Source organism: Tamandua tetradactyla, chromosome 8 (assembly GCF_023851605.1).
Source record: "Tamandua tetradactyla isolate mTamTet1 chromosome 8, mTamTet1.pri, whole genome shotgun sequence".
Taxonomy (NCBI): Eukaryota; Metazoa; Chordata; class Mammalia; order Pilosa; family Myrmecophagidae; genus Tamandua; species Tamandua tetradactyla.
This window is the reverse complement of record NC_135334.1, coordinates 89,806,366-89,832,345: the sequence shown is the minus strand read 5'-3', so window position 1 is coordinate 89,832,345 and position 25,980 is coordinate 89,806,366. Positions and strand designations below refer to the sequence as shown.

Sequence of the window (25,980 nt, the reverse complement as noted above, 5' to 3'; positions counted from 1 at the left end):
TTAGCTTTATAACAAATATTTTCCATGTTATTCTGAGCCTTTGCTAATCATAATAACCATACTATTTCTTAGCTGCATAATAGTCCATTTGGTTTATGATTCCTTCCTTTACTTAAATCTTTCATACATTGAATAATTTCATTGTAGATTTAGGATTTTTAGATGATTTATATTTTTCTTCAAGTGTAAGTAAAAAGGCCATAAATGAAATTTAGAAGACCAAATAATTTACAAGGTTACAAGGTTATCTCTTTCTTACTGATATTTTTTTTATTTGTAAGCAAGATCCTTTGTTATTCTCTGTAGTCGTTATTTACTTACCTCTCATCATAGTATTATCTTCTTTTCTTTAACTTATGATTTTTGAAAAGTCTCTAACATTTGTGTCACAGAATCTAATTTAATTTCCTTTCACAAAACAGCTGCTTTACTTCTGAAAGTTTGGAGGGTGTTTGCTGATATTGTTTTTAAGAGCCAGATTTATTTCAACATATCTGGTTCATAAAATTTGCTTCCTCCAAGGAAGGAGGAAGTACGGTTGTTTGATTAACCAGCTTTTCTTCATTTATGCCATTTCCAGCATCCTTCATTTCTTATAGATCTGAGTTTCTCTCTGGTGTCATAATCTTTTGCCTGCAGAATTTGCTTTAACTTTTCTTTCATTGCAAGTCTTTTTGCAATTAATGCTCTTTCTTGGCTTTTATTTATTTATTTTTTTATTTTTTTATTTTTTTATTAATTAACGGAAAAAAAGAAATTAACCCAACATTTAGAAATCATACCATTCTACATATGCAATCAGTAATTCTTAACATCATCACATAGATGCATGATCATCGTTTCTTAGTACATTTGCATCGGTTTAGAAGAACTAGCAACACAACCGAAAAAGATATAGAATGTTAATATAGAGAAAAAAATAAAAGTAATAATAGTAAAAACAAAACAAAACAAAACAAAAACCTATAGCTCGGATGCAGCTTCATTCAGTGTTTTAACATGATTACTTTATAATTAGGTATTATTGTGCTGTCCATTTTTGAGTTTTTGTATCTGGTCCTGTTGCACAGTCTGTATCCCTTCAGCTCCAATTACCCATTATCTTACCCTGTTTCTAACTCCTGCTGGACTCTGTTACCAATGACATATTCCAAGTTTATTCTCGAATGTCGATTCACATCATTGGGACCATACAGTATTTGTCTTTTAGTTTTTGGCTAGACTCACTCAGCATAATGTTCTCTAGGGCCATCCATGTTATTACATGCTTCGTAAGTTTATCCTGCCTTAAAGCTGCATAATATTCCATCGTATGTATATACCACAGTTTGTTTAGCCACTCGTCTGTTGATGGACATTTTGGCTGTTTCCATCTCTTTGCAATTGTAAATAACGCTGCTATAAACATTGGTGTACAAATGTCCGTTTGAGTTTTTGCCCTTAATTCCTTTGAGTAGATTCCCAGCAATAGTATTGCTGGGTCGTATGGCAATTCTATATTCAGCTTTTTGAGGAACTGCCAAACTGCCTTCCACAGTGGTTGCATCATTTGACATTCCCACCAACAGTGGATAAGTGTGCCTCTTTCACCGCATCCTCTCCAGCACTTGTCATTTTCTGTTTTGTTGATAATGGCCATTCTGGTGGGTGTGAGATGATATCTCATTGTGGTTTTGATTTGCATTTCTCTAATGGCCAGGGACATTGAGCATCTCTTCATGTGCCTTTTGGCCATTTGTATTTCCTCTTCTGAGCGGTGTCTGTTCAAGTCTTTTTCCCATTTTGTAATTGGGTTGGCTGTCTTTTTGTTGTTGAGTTGAACAATCTCTTTATAAATTCTGGATACTAGACCTTTATCGGATATGTCATTTCCAAATATTGTCTCCCATTGTGTAGGCTGTCTTTCTACTTTCTTGATGAAGTTCTTTGATGCACAAAAGTGTTTAATTTTGAGGAGCTCCCATTTATTTATTTCCTTCTTCAGTGCTCTTGCTTTAGGTTTAAGGTCCATAAAACCGCCTCCAATTGTAAGTTTCATAAGATATCTCCCTACATTTTTCTCTAACTGTTTTATGGTCTTAGACCTAATGTTTAGATCTTTGATCCATTTCGAGTTAACTTTTGTATAGGGTGTGAGATATGGGTCTTCTTTCATTCTTTTGCATATGGATATCCAGTTCTCTAGGCACGATTTATTGAAGAGACTGTTCTGTCCCAGGTGAGTTGGCTTGACTGCCTTATCAAAGATCACATGTCCATAGATGAGAGGGTCTATATCTGAGCACTCTATTCAATTCCATTGGTCGATATATCTATCTTTATGCCAATACCATGCTGTTTTGACCACTGTGGCTTCATAATATGCCTTAAAGTCAGGCAGTGCAAGACCTCCAGCTTCATTTTTTTTCCTCAAGATGTTTTTAGCAATTCGGGGCACCCTGTCCTTCCAGATAAATTTGCTTATTGGTTTTTCTATTTCTGAAAAATAAGTTTTTGGGATTTTGATTGGTATTGCATTGAATCTGTAAATCAATTTAGGTAGGATTGACATCTTAACTATATTTAGTCTTCCAATCCATGAACACGGTATGCCCTTCCATCTATTTAGGTCTTCTGTGATTTCTTTTAACAGTTTTTTGTAGTTTTCTTTATATATATTTTTTGTCTCTTTAGTTAAATTTATTCCTAGGTATTTCATTCTTTTAGTTGCAATTGTAAATGGGATTCGTTTCTTGATTTCCCCCTCAGCTTGTTCATTACTAGTGTATAGAAATGCTGCAGATTTTTGAATGTTGATCTTGTAACCTGCTACTGTGCTGTACTCATTTATTAGCTCTAGTAGTTTTGTTGTGGATTTTTCCGGGTTTTCGACATATAGCATCATATCGTCTGCAAACAGTGATAGTTTTACTTCTTCCTTTCCAATTTTGATGCCTTGCATTTCTTTTTCTTGTCTAATTGCTCTAGCTAGGACCTCCAACACAATGTTGAATAATAGTGGTGATAGTGGACATCCTTGTCTTGTTCCTGATCTTAGGGGGAAAGTTTTCAATTTTTCCCCATTGAGGATGATATTAGCTGTGGGTTTTTCATATATTCCCTCTATAATTTTAAGGAAGTTCCCTTGTATTCCTATCTTTTGAAGTGTTTTCAACAGGAAAGGATGTTGAATCTTGTCAAATGCCTTCTCTGCATCAATTGAGATGATCATGTGATTTTTCTGCTTTGATTTGTTGATATGGTGTATTACATTAATTGATTTTCTTATGTTGAACTATCCTTGCATACCTGGGATGAATCCTACTTGGTCATGATGTATAATTCTTTTAATGTGTTGTTGGATACAATTTGCTAGAATTTTATTGAGGATTTTTGCATCTCTATTCATTAGAGAGATTGGCCTGTAGTTTTCTTTTTTGGTAATATCTTTGCCTGGTTTTGGTATGAGGGTGATGTTGGCTTCATAGAATGAGATAGGTAGTTTTCCCTCCACTTCGATTTTTTTGAAGAGTTTGAGGAGAGTTGGTACTAATTCTTTCTGGAATGTTTGATAGAATTCACATGTGAAGCCGTCTAGTCCTGGACTTTTCTTTTTAGGAAGCTTTTGAATGACTAATTCAATTTCTTTACTTGTGATTAGTTTGTTGAGGTCATCTATGTCTTCTTGAGTCAAAGTTGGTTGTTCATGTCTTTCCAGGAACCCGTCCATTTCATCTAAATTGTTGTATTTATTAGCGTAAAGTTGTTCATAGTATCCTGTTATTACCTCCTTTATTTCTGTGAGATCAGTAGTTATGTCTCCTCTTCCATTTCTGATCTTATTTATTTGCATCCTCTCTCTTCTTCTTTTTGTCAATCTTGCTAAGGGCCCATCAATCTTATTGATTTTCTCATAGAACCAACTTCTGGTATTATTGATTTTCTCTATTGTTTTCATGTTTTCAATTTCATTTATTTCTGCTCTAATCTTTGTTATTTCTTTCCTTTTGCTTGCTTTGGGATTGGTTTGCTGTTCTTTCTCCAGTTCTTCCAAATGGACAGTTCCTGCATTTTTGCCTTTTCTTCTTTTCTGATATAGGCATTTAGGGCAATAAATTTCCCTCTTAGCACTGCCTTTGCTGCGTCCCATAAGTTTTGATATGTTGTGTTTTCATTTTCATTCGCCTCAAGGTATTTGCTAATTTCTCTTGCAATTTCTTCTTTGACCCACTCGTTGTTTAAGAGTGTGTTATTGAGCCTCCACGTATTTGTGAATTTTCCGGCACTCCGCCTATTATTGATTTCCAACTTCATTCCTTTATGATCCGAGAAAGTGTTGTGTATGATTTCAATCTTTTAAAATTTGTTAAGACTTTCTTTGTGACCCAGCATATGGTCTATCTTTGAGAATGATCCATGAGCACTTGAGAAAAAGGTGTATCCTGCTGTTGTGGGATGTAATGTCCTATAAATGTCTGTTAAGTCTAGCTCATTTATAGTAATATTCAGATTCTCTATTTCTTTATTGATCCTCTGTCTAGATGTTCTGTCCATTGATGAGAGTGGTGAATTGAAGTCTCCAACTATTATGGTATATGAGTCTATTTCCCTTTTCAGTGTTTGCAGTGTATTCCTCCCGTATTTTGGGGCATTCTGGTTCGGTGCATAAATATTTATGATTGTTATGTCTTCTTGTTTCATTTTTCCTTTTATTAGTATATAGTGTCCTTCTTTGTCTCTTTTAACTGTTTTACATTTGAAGTCTAATTTGTTGGATATTAGTATAGCCACTCCTGCTCTTTTCTGGTTGTTATTTGCATGAAATATCTTTTCCCAACCTTTCACTTTCAACCTATGTTTATCTTTGGGTCTAAGATGTGTTTCCTGTAGACAGCATATAGAAGGATCCTGTTTTTTAATCCATCCTGCCAATCAATGTCTTTTGATTGGGGAATTCAGTCCATTAATATTTAGTGTTATTATTGTTTGGATAATATTTTCCTCTAACATTTTGCCTTTTGTATTATATATGTCATATCTGATTTTCCTTCTTTCTACACTCTTCTCCATACCTCTCTCTTCTGTCTTTTTGTATCTGACTCTAGTGCTCCCTTTAGTTTTTCTTGCAGAGCTGGTCTCTTGGTCACAAATTCTCTCAGTGTCTTTTTGTCTGAGAATGTTTTAATTTCTCCCTCATTTTTGAAGGACAATTTTGCTGGATATAGGAGTCTTGGATGGCAGTTTTTCTCTTTTAGTAATTTAAATATATCATCCCACTGTCTTCTAGCTTCCATGGTTTCTGCTGAGAAATCTACACATAGTCTTATTGGGTTTCCCTTGTATGTGATGGATTGTTTTTCTCTTGCTGCTTTCAAGATCCTCTCTTTCTCTTTGACCTCTGACATTCTAACTAGTAAGTGTCTTGGAGAACGCCTATTTGGGTCTAATCTCTTTGGGGTGCGCTGCACTTCTTGGATCTGTAATTTTAGGTCTTTCATAAGAGTTGGGAAATTTTCAGTGATAATTTCTTCCATTAGTTTTTCTCCTCCTTTTCCCTTCTCTTCTCCTTCTGGGACACCCACAACACGTATATTTGTGCGGTTCATATTGTCCTTGAGTTCCCTGATATCCTCTTCAAATTTTTCCATTTTTTTCCCTATAGTTTCTGTTCCTTTTTGGAATTCAGATGTTCCATCCTCCAAATCACTAATTTTATCTTCTGTCTCTTTAAATCTATCATTGTAGGTATCCATTGTTTTTTCCATCTTTTCTACTTTATCCTTCACTTCCGTAAGTTCTGTGATTTGTTTTTTCAGTTTTTCTATTTCTTCTTTTTGTTCAGCCCATGTCTTCTTCATGTCCTCCCTCAATTTATCGATTTCATTCTTGAAGAGGTTTTCCATTTCTGTTCGTATATTCAGCATTAGTTGTCTCAGCTCCTGTATCTCATTTGAACTATTGGTTTGTTCCTTTGACTGGGCCATATTCTCAATCTTCTGAGCATGGACCGTTATCTTCTGCTGGCGTCTGGGCATTTAGTCAGATTTCCCTGGGTGTTGGACCCAACAAGTTTGTAAGATTTTTCTGTGAAATCTCTGGGTTCTGTTTTTCTTATCCTGCCCAGTAGGTGGCGCTCGTGGCACACGTTTGTCTCACGTGTTTGGAAGGGATCCCCCCGGTCACCGATCTTCGCGGCCTGGGGATTTCCGATCCAATTCTCTCTGTTGGTCCGGGGGACCGCGCGTGGTGGGGGCGTCAGCCGCCGCGGCTTGACGGGACCCTGTGGCTCCTTTATTAATTCCCCTATTGGTGTTTGGTTGGACCCAGTCCCTGCCACTGTCGGAAATTCCCTCCTCTCCCTGGAGGGGTGTCGGTCGCCGGCCGCAGCGGCCTGAGGAATTCGCCACCGGACCAGGAAGCCGCCTGCGGGGGAGGGGCGTCGGTTGCCGGCCGCTGCGGCCTGGGGAATTCGCCACCGGACCAGGAAGCCGCCTGCGGGGGAGGGGCGTCGGTCGCAGGCCGCCGCAGCCTGGGTAGCCCTCTGGTCCGAGACTCGTAGCTGGTCCAGGAAGCTGCCCGCAAAAGAGGGGCGCCGGCCGCCGCGGCTTGGGAAACTTGCCTCTCCGAGACTCTCAGCCGGCCCGGGAAGGAGGGAGGGAGGTACTCTGGCCGCCAGCTGCTGCTGCTCGGGGATCTCACCGCTGCAGAGTCTCGCAGTCAGTTTAGCCAGTCCAGACTGGGGTACGCTGTGTGTCCATTCCCTGCCTGTCCCCGGGAGCTGTTCTGCACTGTTTCTGTTCACCTAGTAGTTGCTCTTGAGGAGGAACTAAGACGCACGTACCTTACTAAGCCGCCATCTTGGCCCCAAGAGCTATTTATTTTTTATTTGAAATAAAAATCTGTATTTCTCATTCTTTTTTTAAAAAATATTTTTATCCACACATGTACAGTCCAGCCACATTATAAAATCAATGGTTCACAATATCATCACATAGATGTTTATTCTTCACCATAATCATTTTTAGAACCTTTGTGTCACTCCAGAAAAAGAAAAAAAAAGAACTTACACATCCCATACCTCATACCCCTCCCTCTCATTGACCCACAGTATTTCAGTCTATCCAGTTTTTACCCTTTATCTCCCCTTATTAATTATTTTTTATTCTCACTTCTTTTTTTTTTTTCACTCATCTGTCCATACCCTGGATAAAAGGAGCATCAGATATAAGGTTTTCACAGTCACACAGTCACAATGTAAAAGCTATATAGTTATATTGTCTTCTTGAAGAATCAGGGCTACTGGAACACAGCTCAACAGTTTCAGGTGCTTCATCTAGCCCCTCCAATACACCATACATTAAACAGGGTTATCTATATAATGCATACGAATAACCTGCAGGATAACCTCTCAATGCTGCTTGAAATCTCTCACCACTGAGACTTAATTTGTCTCATTTCTCTCCTCCCCTTTTTGGTCAAGAAAGCTTTCTCATCCCCATGTTGCCAGAGAGATTTACACCCCAGGGAGTCATGTCCCACGTAGAAGGGAGAGCAGTGAGTTCACCTGCCAAGGTGTCTTAGAGAAGCCACATCTGAGCAACAAGAGGCTCTCCAGAGATGACTCTTAGCCATAAATATCAGTAGGCTTAGCCTCTCCTTTGCAAGAATACGCTTCATAGGGGTGAGCCCCAAGAATGAGGGCTTAGCCTATTGAATTGGTTATCTCCACTTCTTTCTAGCATATCAGGAATTCCCCAGATGGGAAAGTTTAATATTTCCTTCTTTCTCCCCAGTCTTCCAAGGGGACTTTGCAAATACTTTTTTATTCTCTGCCCAAATTACTCTGGGATATATCAGGGCATCACACAACCTGTACAAACTAAAAAGATCTCACACTCTCTTTAAGATTCCATGTAATTACACTATTCAAGTAAACTGACCATACAAATTAAATTAGATAATGTGCTACCCAAAATGTAAATTGTGCACCGAATGAACATCTCTCCCTTTGATCTCAGACAGTTTGAAGTTTTAAAATATGGGCCATATCATCCTTTACCCAGTATTCTAATTTATGTAGTCCTATCCAAATCAGCTTCATTAGTATCCCTAGACAAAGTCTGATAATTTTTTTTCAGCTTTTTAAACCATTCCTGTCTCATTCTTTTTTTTTACATGGGCAGACACCAGGAATTGAACCTGGGTCTCTGGCATGGCAGGCGAGAACTCTGCCACTGAGCCACGGTTGCCAACCCTCATTCATTTTTGAAAGATATCTTTGTGGGTATAGAATTCTAGGTTGATGCTTTTTTTTTTTTTCTTTCATACTTTAAAGATGTAGCTCCATTATTTTCTGGCTTGTGTTGTTTCTGATAAGAAATATACTGTTATTCTTATGCCTTTGGATGGAATGTACCTTTTTTTCCCTGATTTGTTTTGATTTTCCTTTTTATCACTGGGTTTCAGTAATTTGTGACATACCTTATAAGGTATCATTTTCTTCGTTTCTTTTTTTAATTTTTAATTTGTTATTATTTTTTCCTTCATGTTTCTTTAACCTGTGGTTCATTGAGCTCCTTGAATCTGTGGGTTCATAGTTTCCACTAAAAATTTGGGACATTTTTGGCCATTATTTCTTCACATATTGTTTTTGTCCCCTTCCCTTCCTCCTTTTTTTCTGGAGACATTATCAATCTTCGAGAGACTATTTTACCTATTCTTTTCCGCTGTTTTTTTCCCCAGGCTTCTGGTTGTTTTCTCATGCATGTATACAGATCAGTATTTAGCTAAACACAGTTTGGCAAGAGTATAAAACATATATGTCAGGATAATGCTAAATCTGACTTAAAAAGTAAGTTGCATAATTCACTCATGGAAGACTTTGAATAGCCTGCTAAGTAATATGGAGGTTGTGGGAAGTCACTGAAGGTATTTGCATGGAGAGTGAAATGATTGGTGCACTATAAGGATTAAGATAGTAGCAGTAGGTGATCAAAATTATCATCACCAGTAATGGAACAGCCTGATATTATATGCCTAACTGATCCAGTACAATAAGAAATACAGAACATCACCAATATGGTATTCTAGCCAAAACTGTGGAATGTTCTATAAAATGAATGGTCTGAGCTCTTTAGAAAAATTAGTGCCATAAAATAAATAAATACAAAGGCAGGGGAACTGTTCTAGATTAAAAGGGACTAGAGACAATACCAGCCAAATAAAATGCATGAAACTGATTCTAGACTTAAAAAAAATAAAAGATAAAAACATTTTGGAGACAATGAGGAAGACTTAATTCATGGTATATATTAGATAAGTTTTGGAATTGTTAAATTTCTTGGATGAGAAATTTATATAGGAATCTGTCTTTATTGTTAGGAGGGTATCTGAAGTATTTATGAGGTGAAGAATCTATCTTATTAGTCAACCAAAAAAAATAAGTATAGATGTATAATAATACAATATGGCAAAGGTTATCACTTGGTGAAGTTTTTCATTGTTCTGTATTGGAATTAAAAAAGATAACATTAGCAGATGAGAGTATTAGAGGGAGAGACTGAACTAAGGGAAAACAGTTAAGAAGCCATTACTGTTTTTCAGTTGAAGATTAATGAACATCTTCTAGAGTGGCAGTTAGAATAGAAAGAAAGTACCAAAAGATATTAATAGAAAGGGTGCCTAAAGTTATTATGGAAATAAAATCTAAAGTATTTGAAATCTTCTTTAGGTGAAATGAAAAATAAGATTTTTTGGATTGTGAAATATATATATATAGAATATACACATATATATAATTTACATATATATAATAAATAAATATATATATATATATAAAATAAAGTGGCACTGTTGCAATTGAAGAACCTTGATCCAATAAATAACCTGTTTTTCTACTTTTCTAGTCTTTTGTTGCTGAGGCTATGTTACTCATGGCCACTATCCTTCATTTGGGCAAATCCTCTCTTCCTAAGAAGCCAATTACAGATGATGATGTAGATCGAATTTCCCTTTGCCTCAAGGTCTTGTCTGAATGTTCACCTTTAATGAATGACATTTTTAATAAGGAATGCAGACAGTCCCTTTCTCACATGTTATCTGCCAAACTTGAAGAGGAGAAATTATCCCAGAAGGTAAGTTATATAGGATAAGGCCATAAAAAGTGCTTTGTGTTTTTAAAATTTTTCTGATTTTTTTCAGCCCTCATATATGAGGGTTGTCCTTATTAATAGCCTACAAAAGGCTATCTTTCTTTACATATTGAAAAGAAGTGTGAATTATTTTCTCAACATAGAAAGAATCTGAAAAGAGAAATGTGACAGTACAACCTGATGACCCCATTTCCTTCATGCAATTAACTGCTAAGAATGAGATGAACTGCAAGGAAGATCAGTTTCAGCTGAGTCTGCTGGCAGCAATGGGTAACACACAGAGAAAAGAGGCAGCAGATCCCCTAGCATCTAAACTTAACAAGGTAACAAAATGTTAAATATATTGGTAGTTTATTTTTTTAATTAGGTTCTTTTTTGCAGAAAGTGTACAGTTCCCATAATGCCCCCCTGCACATACAGTGTGCCTTATTAGCATTTTGCATAAATTATACTTTTTAAAATTGATGAAACATTATTACTATAATTATATTATTAATTTTACTCTGTAGTTTACATTAAGGTTTACTCTTTCTATTGTCCTGTTCTATTCTGGTAACATATATATGACCCAAAACTAATCATTTTATCGACTTTCATGTCACTGATAGATTATTTAAATTAGTTATGTAAGGAAAGTAGTAACCAGGAAGTCGCTGGTTCCACTGTTTTGTTTTTTTTTTTTTTAACATGGGCAGGCACCAGGAAACGAACCCGGGTCCTCTGGCATGGCAGGCAAGCGTTTTTGCCTGCTGAGCCACCGTGGCCCCCACTGTTTTTTAATAGGAAGGTAAATGCAGTGTCAAGTCAATAGGATTGATAAATTCACTAAATATCAGTTGAAACCCAGAAGCTGATTAAGGACTTTATGATAGTGCTGTAAATCTATTATATGACTTTATAACTTGCTGCAGTTGTATACTGTATGATTCCATAATCATAGTTTAATAAATAAATCTAGGGGATCCTTAGGAGTTAATTTAAGTTTTTAAAGGGAAGCTGAACATGCAGAGTTCTGGACTCTTTCCACACACCCTGACCTCAGCTCCTCCTACTTTAAACACAGCAACTCTACTATTGTATTCTTAATAATTGAGTTCTAGATAGGATTTTACTGGAAAAATGATTCTATTTTTTTTTCATTTCTTGGAACATTTGCATCTATTCTGAAAAAGAAATAAAACGAAAACAGAAAAAAAATTGATTCTGTTCTTTTGAAATATGAAAATGATTCTATTCTTTTAAAGTAAATGATTCTATTATTTTAAAATATATAAATTTAAAAATCAATAATATGCCATAATCCTTTCATCTGTTAGATGAGTAAAATTGATTTTGTTTTACAATATGAGTTTAGTAGCAGTATTGGAACTCCTAAAACACTTTCTCTCCCTTAAAATTGGAATTGCTATTAACAACATTTGTTTTTAAAGTACTTTTATAGTTTAGGGCTTTTTATTTTGTATTTTTTTAGTTGGAACATTTAAAATTTTATCTCTGTAACATTACAAGTGTTTTTTTCCTGTTTAGTTCCTGAATTTGTATAGCAGGGGATACCATATGTTTGAATTTATTTGGTTTCTGAATTTTGAACAGCAAATACTGAGTTTAGATACTGAGAAATTTATCTGAATATGTATCCAAATCCATTCATTTCCTAAGTTGGGGTAATGTTCAGTATATTTACTTAAACATGTTTAGCGTCTTTTTAACTGCCCAGATTCTGAGCTTAAAAACCAACATATATAGCATCCTTATACAATAGATGCCTGATATCACCTTTTAAATTAGAGGGTTTGTGTTTTTTTTTTCTGTTTCATAAATTAAAGTTTTAAGTTCTATAAAATTTGAAGAAATTTTTTAACTGTAGAACTTGTTTCTAATGTCTCAGTTTTAGTTTCTACTTCTGTTCTAAAACAATTTTATTATACCTATCTCAGAATGACTTGTCTAATCTAAACCACATCTGTTAATTACATATCAGACTTAGTCCTTTGGCTAGAATATATTTTATTAAATTGTCTCAGTCATTTGGTTATCACTTTATTTTTGTTTGGCAGGTCACCCAGTTGACAGGTTTTTCAGATCCTGTATATGCAGAAGCTTATGTTCATGTCAACCAATATGATATTGTCCTGGATGTACTTGTTGTAAATCAAACCAGTGATACTTTACAGAACTGCACGTTAGAATTAGCTACTCTAGGTAAGTAAATCTACCATAAAGGAAAGATCTTGTGACAATAGTAGATCATTATGACAAATTATTAAGGGAAATGCACAATTCAAAAATACCTTTGAGGTTAGGTTCCCTTTAGTATTTGTAGTTTTTGGAAATGCAGAAATGCTATGCTCCAATGTGGCTTAGGTATTTCTTGAATGATGTATAACCTCAGAAACTAAATCTTGGGAAATCATTGTCTAAACTTGTTCCACTTAATGTTATGAAAGTTAATAATAAAGTAAGTTTCAATATAAGAATTATTTGAGCCCTTTGTGACATGTTGAATAGGGCTTTGTTTTACATTTACATTTTGTCTCTTTCAACTCCAGTTTTCTGAATCTCTGACATCTGACTTTCTCATGTTCTTGGCACATTTTGATGGATTTATTCGGTGAGCTTAAGGTAGCAGATTTGAGTTTTTCAAGATGTAAATAAGAGCTGTTTAAGTTACAGATTTACTCAGTAGTTCACTTAATTATATTTTTAATTGACTTGTTATAGCACTAGATGTTTTTTGAGTCCATAACTGTTACATATCTTCTAGGACCAAAGTAATGCTTCTTTATCACATTTAGCAACATGAAATGCCTTTTTTCTTCTTACTAATGACAGCACAAATTAGATTCTCTTGGACCACTTCTACATCTGTTTTTGAAGTTGGTAAATGTAAATTTTATACAGGAATGGTACAGTGCCCCTAACAATTCCATATGATTTAGGCAAGAATTAAGGGATTTCAAGAAATCAAAGAAAAACACATTTCTGCCCTTCTTCCTCAGCATAGCATGAGACCTACGCAAAGAACTGTCTCTTGAGAATTTACAAGCCTTTGTACAGATTGTGTGTTTTTGGTTTTTTTTTTAGTAATGGGGTATATATTTTTAGTTAGGCTTTTTTGAGACGTCTGTATTCATCCACTGATGTAATTTTTTTTCTGTGTAGAATTCTTCTGAAAGAATGTAGTAAAATTTATTTATCAATTTTTGTGTATGTCTCTTGGTGCACATATACAAATGTTTCTTTAGGGAATTTTTCTAGGGCATTAATATAACATTTTATGCCCAAAGTACCCCCACATGCACATGGATTAAATGTAGAATTCTTCTGAGATATTATTATCTTTTTAAAGGAAATTTACTTATTGATATGAATAATGAAGTTGTTTAAATGATTTCTTTTTATTGTCCTCATAATAGTTGAATCAAAGCCCTTTTCTTGTTCTTTATTTTTCCAGAAACTATTATGCTGCATACATTTGTGGTTGTTATGGTTTGAGAGGTTAATAATTAATTTTTTTTTAATTATATTCAAACTCTTTTTTTTTTCCAGGGGATCTGAAACTTGTAGAAAAGCCATCTCCTTTGACTCTTGCTCCTCATGATTTTGCAAATATTAAAGCTAATGTCAAAGTAGCATCAACAGAAAATGGAATAATTTTTGGTAATATAGGTAAGGAGTTGTTTTTAGCGTCTGATGTTTGTATATTCTGACTGAAGAATTTCTGTAATGAATAGGTTTGTGGTGTAGCTTGAGGACAGGAACTGAATCCATTCAATCATTCATTCATCATTTGTGGAACAACCTTTATGGTATCAAGCATTATACTAGGTTCTGGAGACATAGAAACAAACCAAATAGGGTTGCTGTCTTCAAGAAACTCTCAGGTGAAAGGAGGAGATAGGTAAGTAAAAAGATAATTGTATTACGATGTGATAAAATACTAGTTTGTAAACCATGAGCTTTAGGATCATAGAGAAAAAAATTGCTAACAGTATAGAAGGATTTATAAAGAGGAGTATATTTGAACTCGGTCTAAAAGTTTGTTTAGGTTCTTGTTGCCAGGTACACAAGGGCATTCCAGACCTAGGAATTACTTGTACAGAGTCATATATAAGCATTTTTTTTAAAAGCAATTTCTGTAGTAGGGATTTAGCTACCATGGTGAAGATAGATATGTAAAATAGATATGTCTGATATATATGTTCTATGAAAAGGCCAGTATAATAGATAAAGTGGCCATCTATTTGAAGGGTTTTGGTTAGTTCTCACAGGGGTGTAAGTGGGGAGGGAGCTTAAAAAAGCCTTCAGGAAGGCGCTAATGGTTCAGTGAGATTTTGAAAGATCAGTAAGTATTTTCCAAATAAGCAAAGATGCAGCTGGAACGAAAGCACATTGGGTGATACACCTGGACTTTACAGTGGGCTGGAGGGTGGTGGTAGAAAAAAATAATGAAGTTAGGAAAATTAGCAGGAGCTACATTTTACTTGCTGTGCTAAGGCATTTGGATTTTATCTTGGGTGTAATGGGGAGCCACTGAGGAATTATGCGTGAATGAGTTAAATGATTAAATATTTCTGTGGCGGCACTTCAAAGAGGCAGGGAAATTAGCAGGAGACTATTGTAGTAAGCCAAATGAGAGGTGACAGAGAGCCTGAACCACCACAATAGTAGTTGGAATAGAAAGAAGGAATGAATATGACACATATTAAGGAGATGAATGTCCATGACATGATAACCGATTGAAGAGGTATCTAGAGTAACCCTCAGAATTCTGGAATAGGTTTATGAGGTTGATATATATGCCAATCACCAAAATAGCGTATAGGAGAGAAGAACAAATTTGAGAGAGACCAATAAGTTAAATCTTGAATAGGTTGAGTATTAAATTCTCTGAAAATATCTAAGCATAGTTTGATATCAGTCTGGAATTTGAACAAGAGGTCTAAACTAGAGCTAAATATTTAAGTCTTCAGCATGCAGGTGAAACCATAGGAGGAAATCACCCAGAGAGGGCATAGAGATTGAAAAGAGGAGAGATTGAAAACAAAATCCAGGAGAATAGCAATATTTAAAGCTTCGTGGGAGGAGGGGAAACCTACAAAGGAACCTAAAGTAGGGTTAGAGAAGTAAGAAAAAAGCCTCAAGGGAGCAATTAAAGCTGAAAAAAAGATAAAGTAACATGAAATATGAATAATATCTTATGATTTAATATTTGGTGGTCTTAAAACATTTCTTGTGGCATGTCTCAGTCAATGGTTGTGAGTTGAAGACTAAATAGAAGATGAGGAAATAAAAATAACAAGTGTAGAATATTCTTTCTAGGATCTTGGCTTTAGGAAAAATGAGAGAGGGCAGTAGACAGAAAAGAAGGCAAGGATGAGATAGGATTTCCTTTTTTTAAGATGAGAGAGCTTAGAATATGTTTATAGACTATCAGTAGTGAATGGGGCAGTCAGAGGACCAAAATTTGAAAGAGGTGATTGAAGGAATGATGTCCTGAACCAAAGTGGAGATCACAGATGGCAGGAAATGTTTAACATTGAAGAGGACGCAACAGTTGTCTGACAAGAAAGTTAAAGAAGTGAAAGTTAATTCAGAAAATTTTTAGATGTGGGGCTGAAAATTAAAAGAACTTACTCTTGGTATCTTGTGTTCAAAGAAGGTAGGGTGGGAAAATGCTGGTAGAAGCTAGAAGAAGGAAAGTAGGTTCCAATCAGATTATGAAGGACCTTTCTACAATGGCAGAAACATCATATAATCAGATAATCTTGCATCATTAATTGACTATTTATTCAAAAATATTATTTAAGCACATTCTTTGGGAATACTGTACTACTTATTTATCACGTGCAGTGCCTAGCACTCTGCCACTACTATATAGGTGACCACTGTTGGTTTAAAAACAAAACAGTAAAAAAAAAAAAGTGCCTGAATTGGAATCCAACCCTGTCTCAAGCAACTTAATTAACTTCTTTGTGCTTTAGTTTCCACATCTGTAAGATGGAAAATACTTATAGTATCACATAGGATTGGTGGAAGTATTAAACAGGTAATATTTGTTAAGTACTTAGTATAGAGCCTAGCACATACCATGCATTATATGAATATTTGCTTACATTATTATTATTTGGAAATACTAAAACTTTTTAAATTAAAATTTTCTGCTGGTGATTAAGGATCTTTTTGTATATGTGTATTACAGTTTATGATGTCTCTGGAGCAGCAAGTGACAGAAATTGTGTGGTCCTCAGTGATATCCACATTGACATCATGGACTATATCCAGCCTGCAACTTGCACTGATGCTGAATTTCGTCAGATGTGGGCTGAATTTGAATGGGAAAACAAAGTTAGTTCACGAGAGATTTCTTTGTACCCCTTATCTTTCTATTTTTTGGCTAATGTTTGAGGGATTCTCTTATAAAATTAATCCCACTATAAAGTGGCAGATATGAAAAGCAAGGAACCTTTCAATATCTGTTCTTGCAAATTAGATCTAGCTGGAAATCAGACATGAAGTTTGGTAAGTTGCTACCGTAAACTGGTGAGAGTAGCAGTTTTATAATTAATCTAATTGATCAAGACATTATAGACAATATCCCAACCCTTCTAGGTTTGAATAGTAATTTACCATTGAACCATTCTCCAGAACACTCTTTGCAAAGTCATGGCCTGCTAAGGAACTTAGTTTCTTCTAGCCTTGATTGTACCATGCAATAGCAGTTTTCCCCCTATTCCCTGTACTTATACACTCTTTGTACAAGATTCATATCTTTGCAGTAGTTCATGCAATATGATAATATTACTTACAGACCCACTAGTGAACCACCTTTGCTCCTATCTATTCCCTTTTTAATTAGTGATTCTATGTTTTAACTTTTTGAGAAGCCACCAAATTGTTTTCACCAGCAGCTGCAGCATTATATATTCCCACCATTAATGTACTAAGGGTTCTCTATTTCTCCATATCCTTTCCAGTAGTTATTTTCTGTTTGTTTAATAATACCCATTCTAGTGATTATGAAGTGGTATTTTATTTTGGTTTTGATTTACATTCCCTTGATAAGTAATGATGCTGAACTTCTGTTCATGTGCTTATTGGCCATTTTTTTTTCTTCTTTGGAGGAATGCCTGTTCAAGTCCTTTGCCCATTTTTTAATTGGGTTGTCAGTCTTCTTGGTTTTTTTCTTTTGAGTTGTAGGAGTTTTTATATTTTCTGACTGTTAAAACTCTTAACAAATATTTTCTCCTATTCGGTTGGTTAGTTGTCTTTTTATTTTCTTGGCAATGTCCTTTGATGCACAAAAGTTTTAAATTTTGATTAAGTCCAGTTTATTTTTTCTTTTGTGCTTTTGGTGTAACATGAAAATCTGTTGCCTAAAGCAAGGTTTCGAAGATATTTCCCTATGTTTTCTTCTAACAGTTCTATAGTTTTATCCTTATATTAATGTCTTTGTTCCATTTTGAGTTAATTTTTACGTATGGTGTGAGGTAGGGTTCCACTTTCGTTCTTTTGCATGTGGATACACAAGTCTTTTATAAAAGAGACTGTTCTTTCCCTGAGCAGACCTGGCACCCTTGTAAAAAATTCATGCTGTTTTAATGACTATAGCTTTGTAATAAGGTTTCAAGTTGGGAAGTGTTAAGTCCTCCAACTTTGTTCTTTTTTAATATGGATTTGGCTACTCAGGCTCCCTTACCTTTCCATATGAATGTGATGATCTTGATGTGAAGGAGTCTGTTGGAGTTTTGGTTGGCATTACATTAAATCTATAAATTGCTTTGTATAATATTAATGATATTAAAACTTTCAAACCATGAGCATACAATATCTTTCCATTATTTAGATCTTCTCTAATTTCTTTCAGTATTGATTTATAGTTTTCTTTGTACAAGCCCTTTACATCCTTGGATATCTTTTTTTTTTTTTTTTTTTTTACATGGGCAGGCACCGGGAATCGAACCCAGGTCCTCAGGCATCGCAAGCAAGCATTCCTGCCTGCTGAGCCACTGTGGCCTGCCCCTTGGATATTCTTTTAATTAACTATTGCAGATAGAATTGTTTTCTTGATTTTTCAAATTGTTCCTTGCGCTAGCCTTGATTTTTATTATACTCTGTCTATAAATCTCTATAAATACTCTGTATGCGATATATTTCTTGATTGTCTGTGAAGTTATTTATATCTGAAAGTACTGACCAACCTGCTGTTTGTTGGAGTTTGTATAAGATGTCATTTACTTTTTTGTTGTCCACCCCACCCAAAAATAGTTGGGAGGAGATTCTTAATATGAAATACCAGGGATTTTTTTCTTTTACCCCAAGATAAGAAATTAATAACAATTTTCTCATTGTGAGAGTTTTAATCTCCTTAACTTTTTTTGTCCTTTCTATAGGTGACAGTTAACACAAATATAATTGACTTAAATGAATATTTACAGCACATATTGAAGTCAACCAACATGAAATGCCTCACTCCAGAGAAGGTAAGATTTGACTAAGAACTTAAGTCGATAGAGAATAATAAGGTAGATTCCTGGCTTTCTCATATTTTTTCTAGTGTATATTTGTTGTTATTCAGCCTTGGAAAAACAGTGTCATTCTGGAGTATCTAAAAGTAGTTATCCCACAGAATGTTTAAATCTCCTTATTTCTCTACTGGAATACGAAGGCCTACTTGTTTCTGGTGCAGTTGCCCAATTGAATAGGCCACCTCATTTTTTCTTTTCAATTGTCTTTCCCTTTAATCTGAACTTATTCCAAAATAGTTTATTTGTGTTATTGAATTAAAAATGGTTATGGCTTTTCTATTGGCTCTGACTATAGGTCAGAATATATCTGGTAAAATACAGAATTGTTGGTACACTATGATTTTCTGGTATGCATGTGTTCTAGTTTGCTAGCTGCCGGAATGCAATATACCAGAAACAGAATGGCTTTTAAAAGGGGGAATTTAATAAGTTTATAGTTTACAGTTCTAAGGCCAAGAAAATGTCCCAATTAAAACAAGTCTATAGAAATGTCCAATCTAAGGCATCCAGAGAAGGATACCTTGATTCAAGAAGGCCAATTGAAGTTCAGGATTTCTCTCTCAAGTGAAAGGCACATGGCAAACACAGTCAGAGTTTCTCTCTCATCTGGAAAGGCACATGGTGGACACAGTCAGGGTTCCTCTCTCATCTGGAAGGGCACATGGGAACATGATGTCATCTGCTAGCTTCTTCTCCTGGCTTCCTGTTTCATGAAGCTCCCTGGGAAGTGTTTTCCTTCTTCATCTCCAAAGCACTGGCTGTTGGACTCTGCTTCGTGGTGCTGCAGCATTCTTTGCTCTTTCTGAGTCTCCAAAATGTTTCCTCTTTTATAGGACTCCAGAAACTAATCAAGACCCACCCAAATGGGTGGAAACATGTCATCACCTAATCCAGCTCAGCAGCCACTCTTGATTGGGTTACATCTCCAGGGAGATTATCTAATTACAGATTCAAACATATAGTATTGAATAGGGATTATTCTGCCTCTACAAAATGGGATTTTGATTAAAACATGGCCTTTTCTAAAGGGACTTTTTCATTTGTAAATTTTATTATAACATTAATTTTATCATTGAAAGAATGTCTTCTGCCAGACAAGTAGGTTTTAATTCATTCTATTGGGAGTTCATTGGGCTTCTTTGATTTACATATTTATGTCCTTTATAAGGGTTGGAAAGTTTTCCCCCATTATGTCCTCAACTAATCTTCCTAGCTCTTTATTCTTCCTTTCTCCTTCTGGAACACAGATGATTCTTATATTTATACACTTTGTTTCGTCCATCATTTCCTGAAATCCAGTTCAAAATTTTCCATCTTTTTTGTCGTTTCCTCTTTAGTGTGTTTTAAATCAGTTGTCCTATCCTCTAGTTCACTTAGTGTTTCTTCTCCCTCTTCAAATCTGCTGTTGTGTATCTCTAGTATACTTTTTATTTGCTCTATAGCATCTTTAATCTCTGTGATATCTGCTATTTTTCTATTTATTCCTTCAAATTCCTCTTTATGCTCTTCTAATGTCTTCTTGATCTCCTTTTTGTCATTAGCATCCCATTGGTTTTATTTGGTAGAGTTGTATGAACATCTTTGATTAGTTCTTACAAAGTCTATGTCTCCTCCAGTGTTTTAATTTGATCATCAGGCTGGGCTATAACTGCCTGCATCTTCCTATGCTTAGTGATCTTCTGTTGCATTTGAAGCATGTAAATATCTTAGTAGAGTTACTTTGGAAGTTGATTTCCTCCAGTAGTCTAAAGTTTGTATTTGCAGGATGGATATGGAACAGGTTGCAGGGCATGGGGTGGGGCATAACAGTGTGGTGACGGGTTGCAGCACAGGTGGAGACATGCGTCATGGACACTACACTGGTGCCTGTGAGCATAGGTTGTGGGGTGTGGGTTTGTGGAGATGCCATGCAGGGGCCGTGGGGGTGGCGTGCAGCTCAGGCAGGCCTTGGAGCATGGAAGCAGAATGCAGCATGGGAGACACAGAGGTTGGGCATGGTGGGAGGCAGATGCAGGTGGGAGCTGTGTGGAAGCACAGGGGTTGGTGCACAGGCAGGATGTGGGCGGGCATGTGGAGCGTGGGATGGGTATCAGGGTGTAGGGTAGGTGGTACAGAGATCACGGCACAAAGAGGGCAGGGCACAGGTATGTCCTTGCGCAGGGAGAGGGGTCCAGGGGACCCAGGATGCAGATGTGTTAGTGTATAGGGACAGGGCACAGGTCACAGGGGGCTGTGAAAGTAGGTCAGGGGCAGATGATGTCGCGTGGGCGGGACCCTGGTGCCAGTGCTTGGTGTAGGGTTGTGGCAGGATGCATGCATGGGGCTGTGTAGCATAAATGTGCATGTGAGCACCTGTCAGGTATGGGAGCAGGGCACTTGTGCTGGTGGGTAGGGCATGGGTGTGCACTTGTGTGGGGCAGGGGTTTGGGGTGCGGGGGTCAACAGGTTGGTGCATGAATGCATGGGCACCTGACAGGAGGATCTGCTTTAATTCATACATTAATTTATTCAACAAATACTGAGGCCCTGTTATATGCCAGGCACTCTTAGCTACTGAGTATATAGTAATGAACAAAATTAAAATTGCCTCTTCATTCAGGGGGCTTAAGATCTGATGCAGAAAGCAGTCAAACAGGTAAACGAACAGAGAATATATAAATACAAATTGGGATAAATAATTCTCTTGTTAGGTTTATTGACATATTAACACAGTTAAAATCACACTTTTTACTTGTTCTTTGAGTTTTGACAAACTTACATTTGATGTATAATCACCATCACAATGACAAGTACTATTTTTAGTGATAATTCATCCGTACTTTTTGATCTTGCCCATGTGTTGTTGTCTAATAAAATATTGACGTTATCACACACTTCTTCCAGGCCCTTTCTGGCTACTGTGGCTTTATGGCGGCCAACCTCTATGCCCGTTCTATATTTGGAGAAGATGCACTTGCAAATGTCAGCATTGAGAAGCCAATTCACCAGGGACCAGAGGCCCCTGTTACTGGCCACATAAGAATTCGTGCAAAGAGTCAGGTAACAATTGTTTTTCTTGGAGAGCATCTCTGAATTGACCAAAGTATGGAATAATTTATGTCTTTCTTATTTTCTATCTGTATTATCCTCTGTTACATTAGTGTTTTGTGCATTAGATGCATATATTTATATATACATATTTTAAATAGTATTCTCTGAAGAAAATATAATTTTCTCAGTTATTTACTTAAAACCAGATTGACTCCCATGGAATGTTTGTGAAATGGGTTCCCCAGAGTTTTTAAAAATCCAAGATATAAATCTAATGGCTATTTGTATACTCTAACACTAAAAGTATATAACCTACTAAGTAATATTTTGTTGAGTCTGTTTTGTAGTTCCTTAGTTTCACTGTTGATGTGATAACATTGAATGGGGGCTTAGTTAAGATGTAGTTATTTGTCAAGTTGCACATAGATTCAAAAGTTATAAACATTTTCATTCTTTTTTACAGGGAATGGCTTTAAGTCTTGGAGATAAAATCAACTTGTCTCAGAAGAAAACTAGTATATAAGGATAAACAAAAAGCCCTTGTAGCTTTAGAGTTAAAATTTAGGTATGGGCTTATTGGACTCCAACATTTTTTTGTACTCTTTCATGCTTTCTGTTATTTAGAATCTGAGTTCATGCTTAATTCATTCCAGCAAATAATTTATAATCTTTCCCTTAAATCAAGATTGAGTTTAAAATTATAGTTTCTTTTTTGTCTTAACAATTCTGAATGCTGTCCTTAAAATATATAATGTTTCTCACGTGTACCAAGGCCATTTTCACAGTACAATAAACAAATCTATTGTTAAATTTTTGTTATTTTATAAAAATAAATGTATCATTACATAATGTTAGTTATGTAGTATTACATTTCTTTTAGATTATAGATTTCTGTATGAATTTAACTTTGAGTTGTGAATATATTCAACTTTATTAAGAAAATTTACAGAACTCAGTGATATAAGACAGGCCTTAATTTATTTGATTGATTTTTACTTGTTTAATATTCCATTCTTGATATCTCTAAGAATACTTTATCAGATTCTAAAGGGCTTTTCTCTGGAATTTCGACCCATGGAGTAAGTATCAAAATAACTTGAGGAAACAGATCCATCTTCAGTTTCAAGGAGTATTATGAACCCTGACTGAAATAAGCACACCATTCTTATTTATCCTGAATTGGAATGAAAAGTTATGGGGGAGATAATCTAAAATAAATTTAAAATTTTTTCACATTTAGCTGTGGGTTTTCTTTTATGTATGTTAGGAATTAAATTGGTTTTAGCCAGTTACTAAATCTGCCCTGAGAACGTATTCAACTTCTGAGGATTCAGAAAACTCCCGTTTCCATGTTGCCTACATGTTTTACTCCCTCATTCTCTTTTCTTTACACTGGGGCTGAGCCATTTTGATTCCTGATAGATTTCTGGAGCCAAGTTTCACGGAGTCTCTTTAATTGTGCTGTCCTTTTGTCCTTTGCTTTCCTTCGAGATGATCTAGGTAGTCTGGTCTTTTAGCTAAGTCTGAACATTAAACTATTATACTTTTAATCTTCCCTCTAGGCTTCAAGTAATACTCAGTATGAGTTCAAAGATAAGGTGTGTGAAAGAGTAAAAAACAGCATTTCCTGTTTCAAGAATAGAGAATTATTTGTTTGAAGTGTGATGAGATTGATGCCAGAAATTTTGAAGCCACTTGCTTTTCTAATCAGAAAGTACCAGAGAATACAGGGAATTTTTTTTTGCTTTGTATGCTATATGGCGGGGGTCATATTTCATTCTTTTTCCATATGTGTATTCCCTTATTGCAGCATCATTTGTTGAATTTTTTTTGTTTGGTTTGGTTTTTCATTTGTTTTGCGTGTTTGTTTGTGTTGGGAAGTACATGAGTTGGGAATTGAACCCAGGTCTCCCGCATGGCAAACGGGAATTCTACAACTGAATAACCCTTGCAAGTGGAGAATACAGGGAATTTAAAATTCCAGAGCACAGTTTGATGCACTAAGTCAAAGGGTGGGAGGTTTGTGATGAGAGCAGAAGAGCTGATGCATCTTTGTGTGGCCTAGAACATAATTTTCCAAACTCTGTCCATTGAACGTTTGTTTCCTCAGATGCCATTAGATATTCTGGGAGAAAAAGGATTCCATAGTCAAATAAGTTTAGGGAAAGCTGCATTCTGGTTGTGTACTAGGGATCACAGTGCCTATCAGCATATTAAAGATTCTGAGAGGTCCTTCAGTAAAGAAAGCAGATTAGTTGATTTAACCAAGCATTCGTCTTACTTGACCAGAGCATCCTTTTTTCATGTAACACCTGTTGACAATATGTAGAACAGGAAAAGTGTCTTACCGTTTTAAAGATTTCAGTCTTGTATTTACTGTCAGCCAATTTTGAATTTAAAATCTCAAGGAATTAAGCCTCTATCGGTCCTAGAATATATCTCTATTGGTACTCTCAGATACTGCCAGCCTAACATATGCAGTCCATATTTTTGGAATCAGATTGGCTCACATTGCCATCCTCTTAAATTCGTAAATAAGAAGATGAAGAAGTTAATATAGATTTCAGATCTCTGTACTACATTAAGCTGTTTACTTCATTAGCATTTCATTAGTTCGGTACACGTAATAAATATGAACTGACCTGGATAGCAGCACTTTGTTTAGAGAAGCTGTTTACACTGAGCCCTTTTGATTCAAATATAATATACCTTCAGAAGTCATTGCTGATCACATTAGGGGATACCATATAATTAGGACCATGGTGAGAGAATGAACATAGTGTCTGGAACCAAGTGAGGGCTTAATACATGAATGAATTGAATGAATAAACCAGTAAATTTTGAGAGAATGAACCTTACATTTTATTAGTGTCATGACACTAGAGGGAGCTGTATGCCGTTATTTTCATCTTTGGGGATTAGAAATGATTAAAATTGTTTTCATTGGAAGATAAAGCAAGGTAATTTTTTCTGTTAGCAAGGAGATTGATAGTTAATATGTTGCTAACTGTTAGAAACTTCTACATGATTTCAAAAGAGACAACTCATTTCAGGATACTGAAAAGATAACAGAACCAAAATATCTTCAGAAATACAAGTAATATCAGATGTAAAATATCTGTGGCATATATTGGATTATATAGGTAACTTTGCTGATGATTTGTTCCTTCTACATTTGTAAATACTCTGGTTGGCTAATAATTTATAGCCTCTCCCTTAAATCAAGATTGAGTTTGAAATAATAGTTTGTCTTTTGTCCTAACAGTTCTGAAATGTTGTCTTCAGAGTTTGGCCAGGCATACCAGCTCCTTCCCTGGCTTATTGCCCTCTCCTAGGCTTTCACTACATCCATCTTGTTGTCTGTCCCTGTCCCTGAGCTCCACTTACCACTCCTAGGATCTCAGGATCATTAAAAGGTAACCAGGTATAGTGTAGATGTACAGTTGAGAATTAGAAACATGTGGGATCCTGTCTGGCATTCCATGTTGTGTGGGCTTAGAAAATTGTAGTATCTTACTTCCTGAGTGCCAGGCATAACACTGAGTACTTTTTCTATGACTTATCTTATATAATCTTCACAAAGACCCTGTGAACATAGGCAAATAAATGTCATCATTTTTAAATGATGATTGCAATCAGAGGTTAAGTTACTTGTTCAAAGTCTAAAAGCTAGACTCCAGATGGTAAGCAGGGTGGCTGATACTAAAACCCTTCCTTGCAACTAATCCCACATTGCCACCACTACCTCCTCTCTTTGTGCCTCAGTTTCTTCATTCATAAAATACATCCAATATTTACTTCACAGGGTTGATGTGAGAATTAAATGATAAAATGTATTTATTATGCATATTTGGCACATGGTAGATGCTCATCAAGAAGTATTCATTCCATTTCCTTCCTCAATTATCCTTCCTTCTATTACAGAGGAAACTGTAACTTTTTCTCCTCACTATCTTCATACCTCCCTCAGGATTTAGGTCATAATTTTTTATGCGGTACTTATATGACTTTTTGATTTTGTTTTTGTTTTTAACAGCAGTCACTTTCTTAAGCTTTATTTCTGGAGAATTCTTTAATTGAGGCATCATTGATTCTCACTTTAATAACAGTATTCGTAATCAACTTTTTAAAATAAGTTCTTGTTCTTTTTGCTTATCAACTGTTATCACATCTAAATGTGATTGTCACAGCCCATATACTTCATGTGATAAATGGTCTGTGATGAACATAACTGATTTTGTTTGCTTTCAGAATGATAATCGAGTAACTGGTTCTTTAAAAATTGAGGACAT

At 35.7% G+C, this 25,980-nt stretch overlaps 1 protein-coding gene across 1 annotated transcript in view; it reads left to right on the top strand.

Moving 5' to 3' along the window:
- Nucleotides 1–22,927, top strand: part of COPB1 (coat protein complex I subunit beta 1) — a 64,704-nt gene extending 41,777 nt beyond the window's left edge. The window contains exons 15-22 of the mRNA XM_077114067.1: nt 9,885–10,112; nt 10,274–10,453; nt 12,188–12,332; nt 13,680–13,799; nt 16,333–16,478; nt 18,524–18,613; nt 21,542–21,697; nt 22,152–22,927. Coding sequence (XP_076970182.1) covers nt 9,885–10,112; nt 10,274–10,453; nt 12,188–12,332; nt 13,680–13,799; nt 16,333–16,478; nt 18,524–18,613; nt 21,542–21,697; nt 22,152–22,211 — 1,125 coding nt within the window. The 3' untranslated portion in view covers nt 22,212–22,927. The remainder of the gene's footprint in view (nt 1–9,884; nt 10,113–10,273; nt 10,454–12,187; nt 12,333–13,679; nt 13,800–16,332; nt 16,479–18,523; nt 18,614–21,541; nt 21,698–22,151) is intronic.
- The last annotated feature ends 3,053 nt before the right edge of the window (nt 22,928–25,980 follow it).